The sequence below is a fragment of the Rhinoraja longicauda genome, chromosome 26 (assembly GCF_053455715.1).
Source record: "Rhinoraja longicauda isolate Sanriku21f chromosome 26, sRhiLon1.1, whole genome shotgun sequence".
Lineage (NCBI taxonomy): Eukaryota > Metazoa > Chordata > Chondrichthyes > Rajiformes > Arhynchobatidae > Rhinoraja > Rhinoraja longicauda.
In genome coordinates this window covers 31,473,048-31,488,196 of record NC_135978.1, presented here as the reverse complement: position 1 = coordinate 31,488,196, position 15,149 = coordinate 31,473,048, and the positions used below count along the sequence as shown (strand labels likewise).

Sequence of the window (15,149 nt, the reverse complement as noted above, 5' to 3'; positions counted from 1 at the left end):
GGGAGGAAACCGAAGATCTCGGAGAAGCTCACGCAGGTCACGGGGAGAACGTACAAACTCTGTACAGACAGCACCCGTAGTCAGGGTCGAACCTGGTTCTCTGGCGCTGTAAGGCAGTAGCTCTACCGCTGCGCCACCGCACCACCCAATCTTTCTAAAGGATTAACCTGGCTCCACATTATTGCTCAGCCACCCTTAAAGGTAATGGCAATTGTGCTCTGCTTGTTATTCTTGTATGCTCCCTTTTGTACATTTGACAATGTAGAATATTTGTTGAATTAAGTTAAATTCTACTTATTAATTAGCTTGGGGAGGGGTGTCTCTTTAATTTCTCAAGTAAATGGAAACATAGAAAAGGGGAAGTTTCCTTCCTACACAGAAAAGAGGAAGTTTGACACGTTGTGGGTTGACATGGGTTAACCGAGCATCTTATCATGGTTCATTGTGTTGTGCCGATAATGCAAATTCCCTGACATGGAGAGACAGCCCTAAGGGAAGGAAATGTATTCGCCCCACGTTTGGCCCTTATCCCTCGGCAATCCATGTACCTGTCTAAATGTCTTTTAAATGCTTTTATAGTTAGGGTTGCCAACTTTCTCACTCCCAAACAAGGGACAAAAGGTGCCCCGTGCCCCGTGACCTCAACCAGCCAGCGGCCACGTGTTCCAGTTCTACCAATGGCGGCCGCCCGGGCCGGGAGGCGGGTTGCCGCACAACCTCCGTTAGGCGGCGCGCAGGCTTGCGGGCCTACACTGTCTGGACCTACAGTGGCCCCCGGGCCTACAGTGTCCAGGCCTACAGCGCCCCTTGGGCCTACAGTGTCCGGGCCTACAGCGCCCCCCGGGCCTACAGTGTCCAGGCCTACAGTTTCCAGGCCTACAGTGTCCGGGACCATAGCGCCTAATATGGGACATGGGGGGGTCCCAATTTAGCCCAATATATGGGATGTCCTGACTATTACGGGACAGTTGGCAACCCTAATAATAGTCCCTGCCTCATCCGCCTCCTCTGGCAGCTCATTCCATTCACCCACCACCCTCTGAGGAAAAGGTTGCCCCTCAGGTGCCGATTAAATGTTTCCCCCATCACCTTAAACCCATGTCCTTTGGTTCTTGATTCCCATACTCTGGGTAAAAGACTGTGCATTCACCCTGTCTATATCCTCAACCATCAAAGGTAGTTAGAGTCGTAGAGACATGCAGCACGGAAACAGGCCCTTTGGCCCAACTTCTCCATGCTACCAAGATGCCTGATCACCATAAGCCAGTCCCATTTGCCCACGTTTAGCCCATATCCCTTTCCTATCCATGTACCTGTCCATGTGTCTCAGATGGAAACTTAAAAGCTGCTTCTCATGAACTATGAAATCACACTAGTCGAGATGTAATTGAACACTGGATAGCCAGTCACAGTGGCGCAGTGGTAGAGTTGCTGCCTTACAGCGAATGCAGCGTCGGAGACCCGGGTTTGATCCTGACTACGGGCACTGTCTGTACGGAGTTTGTACGTTCTCCCTGTGACCGCGTGGGGTTTCTCCGAGATCTTCGGTTTCCTCCCACACTCCAAAGACGTTTGTAGGTTAATTGGCTTGGTAAATGTAATAATTGTCCCTAATGGGTGTAGGATAGTGTTAATGTGCGGGGATCGCTGGTCGGCGCGGAGCCGGTGGGCCGAAAGGGCCTGTTTCCGCGCTGTATCTCTAAACTAGGTGTGAAAACGCACACCTCCAGATTCAGGGACAGTTTCTCCCCGGCTGTTATCAGGCAACTGAACCATCCTATCACCGACCAGAGAGTGTTCCTGACCTCCCAACTACCTCATTGGAGACCCTTGGACTATCTGAATGAATGAATGAATTAATGAATGAATGAATGAATGAATGAATGATACTTTGAATGTCTAATTGGACTTTACAGGACGTTATCTTGTTAAATGTCACACCCTTTATCCTGTGTCTGTTCACTGTAATCACGTATCGTCTTACTACTGACTGGATAGCGTGCAACAATATCGTTTCTCACTGTGCCTCAGTACACGTGACAATAAACTAAACTAAGGTATTTATTCACAAAATTCTAGAGTAACTCAGCAGGTCAGGCAGCATCTCAGGAGAGAAGGAATGGGTGACGTTTCGGGTCTCCCAAAACGTCGCCCATTCCTTCTCTCCTGAGATGCTGCCTGACCTGCTGAGTTACTCCAACATTTTGTGAATAAATACCTTCGATTTGTACCAGCATCTGCAGTTATTTTCTTATAAACTAAACAAAGTAACTAACTAAACCAACCCCTTTTCCCTCACACATTCAATGGCGGTTAAAACTTACCAGTGTAATGGGGAAGCAGACGAGGAACAGGACAAGGTGGTGGAGGATAATCAAAGGGTTCTTCTTCAAGAAGCTCGTCACACAACTGAAGGATGAATTGTACTTTCCCTTGTACTTGTGCCAGTGGCACAGATACATGGCATAAATGTCATAAACCATGTATGGTGTTCCAAACAGTATATAGTCCTTGGAAATCCAATGGCTGGGAACAAAAGAACACATACACAATTAATCTTCAGTAACACAATAGTCTTGAAGCATTGTACACGTTATTTTGTTGTGCAATTAGTTTTAGTTTGGAGAAACAGCATGGAAACAGGCCCTTCGGCCCACTGAGACCGTGCCAACCAGCAATCCCCGCACACCGGCACTATTCGACAAACACGCGCCAGGGACAATTTACAATCTATGCTGAAGCCAATTAATGTACGAACCTGCACGTCTTTGGAGTGCGGGAGGAAACCGGAGCACCCGGGGAAAACCCGCACTGTCGCAGGGAGAAGGTACAAACTCCGTACAGACAGCACCCGTGGTCAGGGTCAAACCCGGGTCTGGCCTTCTGGCCAGACATTCTGGCCTTCCATCACAGTGAGGAGGGACTGGAGGAGACTCACTGTGATGGATGTTTCTTTTGTTTGGTGTTAGTTTATGATTGTATGTGTTATTGCATTTTTATTGATTATTCTTATTGGTCTTATTGTTGAACTGCGGGTAATGTTTCATTTCACTGCACATTTATGTGTATGTGACAAATAAACCACTATTGACTATTGATATTGACTATTGACCCATGGTCAGGGTCAAACCCGGGTCTCTGGCGCTGTGAGGCAGCAACTCTACCGCTACACCACCGTGCCACCCATGGCTTTTAATGATACGAAAGTGAAAGTTTAGGGATGCAGAGTGGAAACATTCCAACGACGTGCGGGCTTGTAGGTTGATTGGCCTCTGCAAATTGCCCCTGGTGTGGAGGGAGTGGATGCAAACACGGGATAAGATAGAAGGTCTGAATGGATGGTTGGTGTGGACAGTGGGCTGAAGGGCCTACTTCCCTGCTGTGCTTTCAAACGTGGGTGAAGTTGAATGTAGCAACAAGGAACTGCAGATGCTGAGTCCCGACTTGAAACGTCACCTTTCAATGTTCTCTGATCTGTTTAATTACTCCGGCACTTTGTGTCTTTGTTAGTGCTCTATGTCATCTTGTTCAGTCACTGTCTAGGCTCAGTCTTGAAGAATAATAGTCATCCTAAGGGCTGCTATTACAGTGATACAGTGTGGAGACAGGCCCTTCAGCCCAACTTGCCCACACCAGCCAACATGTCTCAGCTACACTAGTCCCACCTGCCAACATTTGGTCCATATCCCTCCAAACCTGCCCTATCCATGTACCTGTCTAACTGCTTCTGAAATGTTGGGATAGTCCCTGCCTCAACTAATTCCTCTGGCAGCTTATTCCATACATCCACCACCCTTTGTGTGAAAAAGTTACCCCTCAGATTCCTATTAAATCTTTTCCCCTTCACCTTAAACCTATGTCCTCGATTCACCTATTCTGGGCAAGAGTGTGCATCTACCTGATCTATTCCTCTCATGATCTTATACACCTCTATAAGATCACCCCTCATCCTCCTGCGTTCCAAGTGATAGCGTCCCAGCCTACTCAACCTCTCCCTATAGTTCACACCCTCTAGTCCTGGCAACATCCTCGTAAATGTTCTCTTCCCCTTTCCAGCTTGACAACATCTTTCCTATAACATGGTGCCTAGAACTGAACACAATACTTTAAATGTGGCCTCACCAACTTCTTATACAACTGCAATATGACTTCCCAACTTCTATACTCAATACTTTGGCTGATGAAGGTCAATGTGCCAAAAGCCTTTTTGATCACCTTATCTACCTGCAACTCCACCTTCAGGGAGCCATGCACCTGCACTCCTAGATCCCTCTGCTCTACAACACTCCCCAGAAGTCTTCTGTTCACTGTGTGGGTCCTGCCCATGTTAGACTTCCTAAAATGCAACACCTCACACTTTTCTGTATTAAATTCCATCAACCATTCCTCAGCCCATCTGGCCAATCGATCCAGATCCTGCTGCAATCGTTCACAACCATCTTCACTATCTGCAAAACCACCCTCTTTGGTATCATTTGCAAACTTGCTCATCTTGCCCTGTATGTTCTTATCCAAATTATTGATGTAGATGACAAACAGTAACGGGCCCAGCACTGAACCCTGAGGCACACCACTAGTCACAGGCCTCCAGTCTGAGAAATAACTTTCCACCATCACCCTCTGCTTCCTTCCATGGAGCCAATTTGCTATCCATTCAGCTATCTTTCCTTGGATCCCATGCGATCTAAGCTTCCAGAGCAGCCGACCATGCGGAACCTTGTCGAACACCTTACTGAAGTCCATGTACACAACATCTACAGCTCTGCCCTCATCAACCTTTTTGGTCACATCTTAAAAAGACTCAATCAGATTTCTGAGACACGACCTCCCAAGTACAAAACCATGCTGACTATCCCTAATCAGCCCTTGCCCATCCAAATGCCTGCATAACCTATCCCTCAGAATACTCTAGTAACTTTCCAACTACAGATGTTAAGCTCACCGGCCTATAGTTCCCAGCATTTCCCTGCAGCCCTTCTTGAATAAAGACACAACATTTGCCACCCTCCAGTCTTCTGGCACCTCTCCTGTATTTAAGGACGACTCGTAAGTTTCAACCAGGACCTTGCCCCTCTCCAGTGGCTCCACAGGTGACTACTTTGATTCCATTGTCTCTCTGGTTACCCCTTTCCCCTTTATGCAGTTGTCTAACTGTTTCTTAAACGTTGGGATAGTCCATGTCTCAACTACTCCCTCTGGCAGCTCGTTCCATACACCCACCACGCTCTGCGTGGAAAAAGTTACCCCTCGGATTCCTATTAAATCTTTTCCCCTTCACCTTGATCGTATGTCCTCTGGTCCTCGATTCCCCTACTCTGGGCAAGAGATTCTGTGCATCTACCCGATCTATTCCTCTCATGATATTTTATACACGATTTTACAAGAGAACAATCGGCAATTCTCCCCCCCCCCCACATATTGTCCGTTACGACGAGGGTTTAGTGGGCCGAGCGGCCAGTTTCAGTGGTGAACATTCCATGTAACAGCCCGACCTTATTGAGCCAGAGAGAGTAGCTCTCTGATGTGGGAAGTCACACTACAACTGGACCCCTCTCACCTGTCATTCATCACGTGGTTGCAGGTGGATGTGATAACGATGCCGGAGATCACTGCCATCACGGCTTGGACCGACGAGACGATTCTGGTGAGAAACAAACAGGACGGGGGACGTCACCGAGGTTTCACCTGGATTCCAGTGTCAGTCACGGACGTGCACACTTGTTTACTTACTTGAGAGTGGACATCTCGAACAATATCCCAACTAGGTCTGATCCTGTTTTAGAGTCATAGCGTGGAGCCAGGCCCTTCAGCCCAACTTGCCCATGTTCTGACCAACATGTCCCATCTACACTAGTCCCACCTGCCCACGTTTGGCCCATCTATATACTAAAACTCTTGTTTGTTTGTTTGTTCCTGAACTACAGCCAAAACGGTACACGATAGCGCAACAATTTTAGGCCCACCTTACTCACCGTTGTCCCTTTGGTGCTAATGGAAGAAGTTTCATTGAAATCGGTGTTATATTTTTAAAGTTATTCACATTTTAAAGTTTAAATCTATCTCCTAGGGAAGGATAAGGGGGATTGAGGGGGATGGAGTGGGGGGGAGGGGAAGGGGGAAGTGGGGTGGAGGGAGGGGGAGGGGAGGGGGGGATGGGGAGGGGAGGGGGGGATGGGAGGAGGGAGGGAGGGGGATGGGAGGAGGGAGGGAGGGAGGGAGGGGGATGGGAGGGAGGAGAGGGTGCTGCACCAATGCAGGAGAGGTTTGGGCCCAACGGGTTCACTTGGTCTAGTATCCCTCTAAACCTGTCTTATCCATGAACCTGTCTGAATGTTTCTTAAACGTTACGATAGTACCTGCCCCAACTACCTCCTCTGGCAGCTCCTTCCATACACCCACCACCCTTTGTGTAAAAGAAGTTACTGTCAGATTCTTATTAAATCTTTCCCCCCCCCCTCCCCCTCACAAAACCCATGTCCTCTGGATCTCGATCACCCCGCTCTGGGTGAAAGACTGTGTATCCCAGATCTACTCCTCCCATGATTTGTACACCTCTGCAAGATAACCCACATCCTCCTCTGCTCCAATGAATCAAGTCCTAGCCTGCTTAACCTCACCCTCAGGCGCTCAATCCTGACAACATCCTCGCACACCTTCCAGCTTGACAACATCGTTTGCAATAACAGGTGGAAAGGCAGAGTTAAACATGGGTCACTCACCAATATGATACATTATTTCCTAGTTTTAATTTTAGAGACACAGCATGGAAAGAGGCCCTTCGGCCCACTGCATCCATGCCAACCATCAATCACCCGTGCGCACCAGCTCTATCTCATCCCACTTTCTCATCCACTGCCTACACACTAGGGGCAGTTAAGAGAGCCTAGTTAACCTACAAACCCAAAATAGACACAAAATGCTGGAGTAACTCAGTGGGTCAGGCAGCATCTCTGGAGAACATGAACAGGTGACGTTTCGGGTTGGGACCCTTCTTCAGAATTACTTCTTCGGGATGCCCACCCCCTCCCCTGACATCAGTCTGAAGGAGGGTCTCGACCCGAAACGTCGCACATTCCTTCTCTCCAGAGATGCTGCCTGACCCGCTGAGTTACTCCAGCATTTTGTATCTCCCATCTTCACAAAGTATTATAAAAGATTTAGCAAAGAGAAACTGAAGCATGTTTTCAAATGCAAGATAATTTTGTGGAGTGTAGATCTTGGGTTTAACAAAGAGAAAATGGCTGAAGGATGATGGAATTGGAACATAATGGTAGTGCTACACAAAGCTGCCCCTTCTCCTTGCTCCATGTCTCATCTCATCACAGCTGGTAGAGCCACTGCCTCACAGCGCCACAGACCCGGGTTCGATCTTGACCGCGGGTGCTGTCTGTGTGGAGTTTGCACGTTCTCCCTGCGACCGCGTGGGTTTCCTCCGGGTGCTCCGGTTTCCTCCCACATCCCAAAGTAGGTAAATCGGCCCTCTGTAAATGGCCCCCGAGTGTGTGGGGAGTGGATGTGAAAGTGGGATAACATAGAACTAATGTGAACGGGTGACTGATGGTCAGCGTGGACTCAATGGGCCGAAGGGCCTGTTTCCACGTTGTATCGTTCAGTCAATCACCCTTCATCTCACCCCAACAACTGAATAGCCAATCAATAAACACACTCCAGCTCCCACCTCCTCCACCCCCTGAAAAATGACAACTCGATGCAGCTTGAGAGGACTTTGATCAGGCCGTAGTTGGAGTATTGCGTACAGTTCTGGTCATCCCATGACAGGGAGGATGTGGATGGTGAGGAGGAGGTTGGCTAGAATGATGCCTGGATTAGTTGCTTTCAGCTGCAGGGAGAGGTTGGACAGACTTGGATTGTTCTCTCTGGAACGCCGGAGGTTGCAGGGAGACCTGACAGAAATATATCAAGTGATAAGAGGCATAGATAGGGTAGACAGTCAGAACTTTCTTCCCAGGGTGAAAGAAAGTGGGATAACAGAGGGTGGCACGGTGGTGCAGCGGTAGAGTTGCTGCCTCACAGCGCTGGAAACCCGGATTCAAACCCGACTTCGCGTGCTGCCTGTACGGAGTTTGTACGTTCTCCCCGTGACCTGCATGGGTTTTCTCCGAGATCTTCAATTTCCTTCCACACTCCAAAGACGTACAGGTTTGTAGGTTAATTGGCTTGGTAAATGTAAAAATTGTCCCTAGTGGGTGTCGGATGGTGTTAATCATATTATATCATATCATATCATATCATATATATACAGCGCGGAAACAGGCCTTTTCGGCCCACCAAGTCCGCGCCGCCCAGCGATCCCCGTACATTAACACTATCCTACACACACTAGGGACAATTTTTACATTTACCCAGTCAAATTAACCGACATACCTGCACGTCTTTGGAGTGTGGGAGGAAACCGAAGATCTCAGAGAAAACCCACGCAGGTCACGGGGAGAACGTACAAACTCCTTACAGTACAGCACCCGTAGTCAGGATCGAACCTGAGTCTCCGGCGCTGCATTCGCCGTAAAGCAGCAACACTACCGCTGCGCTACCGTGCCGCCCATGTGCGGGGATCGCTGGTCGGCGCGGACCTGGTGGGCCGAAGGGCCTGTTTCCGCGCTGTATCTCTAAACTAAAAAATCAAATTCTAGAGGGCAGAGCTTTATAGTGAGAGAGGCAAAGTTTAAAGAAGATGTGCGGGCAAGTTTCTTTGAATACACATAGTGTAAGAGTGCCTGGGGTGGTGGAGGCAGATACCTGGGTGGCATTTAAAAGACTTTTGGATAGGCACATGGATATGCAGGGAATGGAGGGACATGGGTTTTGTGCAGGTACACAAGCGATGGTCTTGGCATCATGTGGAGGAAGGAACTGCAGATGCTGGTTTACACCAGAGATAGACACAAAATGCTGGCTGAGGTAGCTTCTCTGGAGTAAAGGAATATGTGACATTTCAAGACCCTTCTTCGGATTGAGAGCGGGGGGAGAGGGAAACTAGAGGTATGAAAAGGTTCATAACAAATCAGAGGCGGCACCGATGACCAAGGAAAGGTGGAGCCCACAATGGTCCATTGTTGGCTGTGGAAGAGGCGATAATTGAAGGGATGCGAACGGTGAAACTAGCAGGATGGCCAGAATGGGAGAGGAGGAGGAGGAGGGGGAGGGAGAGGGAGGCCCAGACATTGTGGGCTGAAGGGCCTGTTCCTGTGCAGCACTGTTCTACGTTCTGTGTATGGATGGGGTTGCAGTGATGGGGGACCTTGGCAATGTGTTGACACGGAGACAGAATCAGTTACGTCAATTCTCCAAGTTGACAAAATCCGCAAAGACATTAAGAAGGTCCAACATGGACCGAGAAAAGTAGATTGTTTTAAAAAACAATGTGAAAGCCAAATATAAAAGGCAGTATAACAAGAGAAATGTTAAAACTGAACGACACAAGATTGTCCGTTGTGTAACCGAAGCCGAGGCTGTTTTGCAATGCTTAATGTTGAGACATTATTTACAGATGGTGGGTATGGAAGCGTGTAATCTTGGGAAGGTTTATCAAATTTTTACAGAGGAACGGTAACAATGGGAGCTATAGAACACCTGCTCCTGAGGAAGAATAGTTTGTTCTTCCTTCAGTTTCCCTCCCACTTTCTGGGCACAATATATAACTCCCACGCTACCTCTCATTGGCATGAAGAGATTGATGCTGAATTGCATTGCCCGATAAAATTCCTTGATCCTATTGACTTCCTTGACACTTTGCTTTAGTTGTTAGTTTTAGATACAGCGCGGAAACAGGCCCTTCGGCCCACCCAGTCCGCGCCAACCAGCGATCCCCCCCACACATTAACACCACCCTACACACACCAGAGACAATTTACACTTTAACCAAGCCAATTAACCTGCAAACCTGTATGTCTTTGGAGTGTGGGAGGAAACCGAAGATCTCGGAGTAAGCCTACGTGATCACAGGGAGAACGTACAAACTCCGTACAGACAGCACCTGTAGTTGGGATTGAACCCGGGTCTCTGGTGCTGAAAGCGCTGAAAGGCAGCAACTCTACCGCTGCGCCCATGCTGGGAACTATTCTCTCTGACTACCTCAAAGGCCGTCAAAGGGCTTTTTAAATAGTGGGAAGCATCTGAAACGTCACCTATCCGTTTTCTCCATAGACGCTGCCTGACTCGCTGAGTTACTTCAGCATTTTGTGTCTAACTTCAGTATAAACCAGATTCTGCAGATCCTTCCAATGTAGTGATAAGTGTTTCTGTTGGGTGCTATCCAGTCAGTGGAAAGACTGTACATGACTACAATCGAGCTGTCCACAGTGTACAGATACAGGTTAAAGGGAAAAACGTTTAGTTCAAGGTAAAGTCCAATCCACCTCCAGTTTAAATTCCATTTGGAATATTTCTGAGGACCAAGAACCAAGACCAAGTCCAGTAAAGTCTGATTTAAGATAGTCCATGGGTCTTCAGTGCCACTTGAATTCCTTCACCAATGAACTTTAAGGTGGTGCAGCGGTAGAGGTGCTGCCTTACGGCGACAGAGATCCAGGTTCATTCCCGACTACGGGTGCTGTCTGTACGGAGTTTGTACGTTCTCCCCGTGACCACATGGGTTTTCTCCGGGTGCTCTGGTTTCCTCCCACACTCCAAAGATGTAGGTTAATTTAGCTTCGGCAAAAATTGTAAGATGTCCCTAGTTTGTGTAGGATAGTGTTAGTGTACGGGGTGATCGATGGTCGATGCGGCCTCTGTGGGCCAAAGGGCCTGTTTCCGCACTGTATCTCTAAACTAAACTGAACTTAAATCAATGCTCCCTGAACATTCTCCTCAACATGGGGGACAAAGCTGATAGAAACTTAGAAAATAGGTGCAGGGGGAGGTCATTTGTTCCTTCGAGCCAGCACCGCCATTCATTGTGATCATGGCTGATCATCCACAATCAGTAACCCGTGCCTGCCTTATCCCCATATCCCTTGATTCCACTAGCCCCTAGAGCTCTATCTCACTCTCTCTTAAAAACATCCAGTGAATTGGTCTCCACTGCCTTCTGTGGCAGAGAATTCCACAAATTCACAACTCTCTGGGTGAAAAAGGTTTCTTCTCACCTCAGGTTTAAATGGCCTTCTCTTCATTCTTAGACTGTGGCCCCTGGTTCAGGACTCTCCCAACATTGGGAACATTTTACCTGCATCTAGCTTGTCCATTCCTTTTATAATTTTATACGTCTCTATAAGATTCCCTCTCATCCTTCCAAACTCCAGTGAATACAAGCCCAGTCTTTCCAATCTTTCCTCATATGGTAGTCCCGCCATCCCAGGGATTAACCTGGTGAACCTATGCTGCACTGCCTCAATAGTGAGGACGTCCTTCCTCAAATTAGGAGACCAAAACTGCACACAGTACTCCAGATGTAGTCTCACCAGGGCCCTGTACAACTGCAGAAGGACCTCTTTGCTCCTATCCTCAAATCCTCTTGTGATGAAGGCCAACATGCCATTAGCTTTCTTCACTGCCTGCTGTACCTGCACGCTTACTTTCAGTGACTGGTGTACAAGGACACCTAGGTCTTGTTGCACTTCCCCTTTACTGAATCTGACACCATTGAGATAATAATCTGCCTCTTTGTTTTTGCTGCCAAAGTGGACAACCTCACATTTATCCACATTATAGACAATAGACAATAGACAATAAGTGCAGGAGGAGGCCATTCAGCCCTTCGAGCCAGCACCGCCATTCAATGCGATCATGGCTGATCACTCTCAATCAGTACCCCGTTCCTGCCTTCTCCCCATACCCCCTCACTCCGCTATCCTTAAGAGCTCTATCCAGCTCTCTCTTGAAAGCATCCAACGAACTGGCCTCCACTGCCTTCTGAGGCAGAGAATTCCACACCTTCACCACTCTCTGACTGAAAAAGTTCTTCCTCATCTCCGTTCTAAATGGCCTACCCCTTATTCTTAAACTGTGGCCCCTTGTTCTGGACTCCCCCAACATTGGGAACATGTTTCCTGCCTCTAATGTGTCCAATCCCCTAATTATCTTATATGTTTCAATAAGATCCCCCCTCATCCTTTTAAATTCCAGTGTATACAAGCCCAATCGCTCCAGCCTTTCAACATACGACAGTCCCGCCATTCCGTGAATTAACCTAGTGAACCTACGCTGCGCTATACAGCATCTGCCACGCATCTGCCCACTCTCTCGACTTGTCCAAGTCACCCTGCAACCACCTAATATCCTCTTCGCAGTTCACACTGACACCCAGCTTTGTGTCATCCGCAAACTTGCTTGTGTTACTTCTAATTCCATCATCCAAATCATTAATAAATGCATTGTATGTAGTTGCGGCCCCAGCACCGAGCCTTGCAGCGCTCCACTCGCCATTGCCTGCCATTCTGAAAAGGATGGGGCATGTTTTAACGTATCTGTGAAAGGCCAGCATTCCGCGGGTGGCAGTCTGTCAGCACTGACTACGTAGTTTGTGTTCCTCACTCCTGGACTGGCGTTGGAACCTGCAGCGGCCCACACTAGTGAACTGGGAACGCAGCGAAGCTGGCAAATAACAAGGGGCTCGCTCATGCACAAAGCAATATAATTATCTCATTCTTTTGACTTCCGACGAGCCAAAACTCTTAGGTTATTACCGTGTTTACAGACACACGCAAAAAGGAGGAACAGCGCCCCGCATTCCATTTGGCTTACAACCCAACGGTATTAACATTGATAGACACAAAGTGGTCTGAAGAAGGATTCCGACCCGAAACGTCACCCTTTCTTTTTTCTCCTGAGATACTGCCTGACCCACTGCGTTATTTAGTTCAGTTTAGTTAAGAGATACAGCGCGGAAACGGTCCCTTCAGCCCTTCGAGTCTGCCCGCCCAGCGATTCCCGTACACTAGCACGATCCTACACACGAGGGATAAATTATAATTTTACCAAAGCCAATTAACCTACAAACCTGTGCCCCGTCTTTGGAGTGTGGGAGGAAACCGGAGCACCCGGAGAAATTCCTGATCCTAAATGTAATCTGAGCAAGCGTGAGGTGTTGCAAGTTTGGGAGGTCAAATATAAAGTAAAATATACAATTAATGGCTTTCTCTCCAGAGATGCTGCCTGGCCCGCTGTGTTATTCCAGCACTTTGTGTCGACCTTCTTCATTGAGACACCCCTCAACTTATTTTTGAGAAATAAGTACTGTTCCATGTTCTATAACATATAACAACATATAACAACTACAGCATGGAAACAGGCCTGTCCGGCCCTACCAGTCCACGCCGACCATTCTCCCTGACCTAGTCTCATCTACCTGCACTCAGACCATAACCCTCCAATCCCCTCCTATCCATATACCTATCCAATTTACTCTTAAATAATAAAATCGAGCCAGCCTCCACCACTTCCACCGGAAGCCCATTCCATACAGCCACAACCCTCTGAGTAAAGAAGTTCCCCCTCATGTTACCCCTAAACCTTTGTCCCTCAATTCTGAAGCTATGTCCCCTTGTTGGAATCTTCCCCACTCTCAAAGGGAAAAGCCTACCCACGTCAACTCTGTCCGTCCCTCTCAAAATTTTAAAAACCTCTATCAAGTCCCCCCTCAACCTTCTACGCTCCAAAGAATAAAGACCCAACCTGTTCAACCTCTCTCTGTAGCCTAAGTGCTGAAACCCAGGCAACATTCTAGTAAATCTCCTCTGTACCCTCTCCATTTTGTCGACATCCTTCCTATAATTTGGCGACCAGAACTGCACACCATACTCCAGATTCTGCCTCACCAATGCCCTGTACAATTTCAACATTACATCCCAACTTCTATACTCGATGCTCTGATTTATAAAGGCAAGCATACCAAACGCCTTCTTCACCACCCTATCCACATGAGATTCCACCTTCAGGGAACAATGCACAGTTATTCCCAGATCCCTCTGTTCCACTGCATTCCTCAATTCCCTACCATTTACCCTGTACGTCCTATTTTGATTTGTCCTACCAAAATGCAGCACCTCACACTTATCAGCATTAAACTCCATCTGCCATCTTTCAGCCCACCCTTCCAAAAGGCCCAAGTCTCTCTGTAGACTTTGAAAATCTACCTCACTATCAACTACTCCACCTATCTTAGTATCATCTGCATATTTACTAATCCAATTTGCCACACCATCATCCAGATCATTAATGTAAATGACAAACAACAGTGGACCCAACACAGATCCTTGGGGCACTCCACTAGACACTGGCCTCCAACCCGACATACAATTGTCAACCGTTACCCTCTGGTATCTCCCATTCAACCATTGTTGAATCCATCTTGCAACCTCACTATTAATACCCAACGATTTAACCTTCTTAATCAACCTTCCATGTGGAACCTTGTCAAATGCCTTACTGAAGTCCATATAGACAACATCCACAGCCTTGCCCTTATCAATTTCCCTGGTAACCTCTTCAAAAAATTCAAGAAGATTAGTCAAACATGACCTTCCAGGCACAAATCCATGTTGACTGTTTCTAATCAGGCCTTGATTATCCAAATAATTATATATATTGTCCCTAAGTATCTTTTCCATTAATTTTCCCACCACAGACGTCAAACTAATAGGTCTATAATTGCTAGGTTTACTTTTAGAACCTTTTTTAAACAAAGGCACAACATGCGCAATGCGCCAATCTTCCGGCACCATCCCTGTTTCTAATGACGTTTGAAATATTTCCGTCATAGCCCCTGCTATTTCTGCACTAACTTCCCTCAATGTCCTAGGGAATATCCTATCAGGACCTGGAGACTTATCCACTTTTATATTCTTCAAAAGTGTCCGTACCTCCTCTTCTTTAATCCTCCTAATTTCCATCACTACTCTACTTGTTTCGCTTACCTCATATAATTCAATATCCTTCTCCTCGGTAAATACCGAAGAAAAGAAATTGTTTAATATCTCCCCCATTTCTTCCGGCTCAGCACATAGCTGTCCACTCTGACTCTCTAATGGACCAATTTTATCCCTCACTATCCTTTTGCTATTGACATATCTGTAGAACCCCTTGGGGTTTACTTTTACATTACTTGCCAAAGCAGCCTCATATCTTTTTTTCGCTTTTCTAATTTCCTTTTTAAGATTCCTTTTACATTCTTTATATTCCTCAAGAACCTC

At 47.3% G+C, this 15,149-nt stretch overlaps 1 protein-coding gene across 1 annotated transcript in view; it reads right to left on the bottom strand.

Annotated features, from left to right (window-relative positions):
• The window catches only part of LOC144606185 (TLC domain-containing protein 3A-like), a 50,705-nt gene that overhangs the window by 20,025 nt on the left and 15,531 nt on the right, over window positions 1–15,149 (bottom strand). Inside the window, exons 2-3 of the mRNA XM_078422042.1 lie at window positions 5,558–5,641; window positions 2,325–2,526 (exon numbers count right to left, since the gene is read on the bottom strand). Coding sequence (XP_078278168.1) covers window positions 2,325–2,526; window positions 5,558–5,641 — 286 coding nt within the window. The remainder of the gene's footprint in view (window positions 1–2,324; window positions 2,527–5,557; window positions 5,642–15,149) is intronic.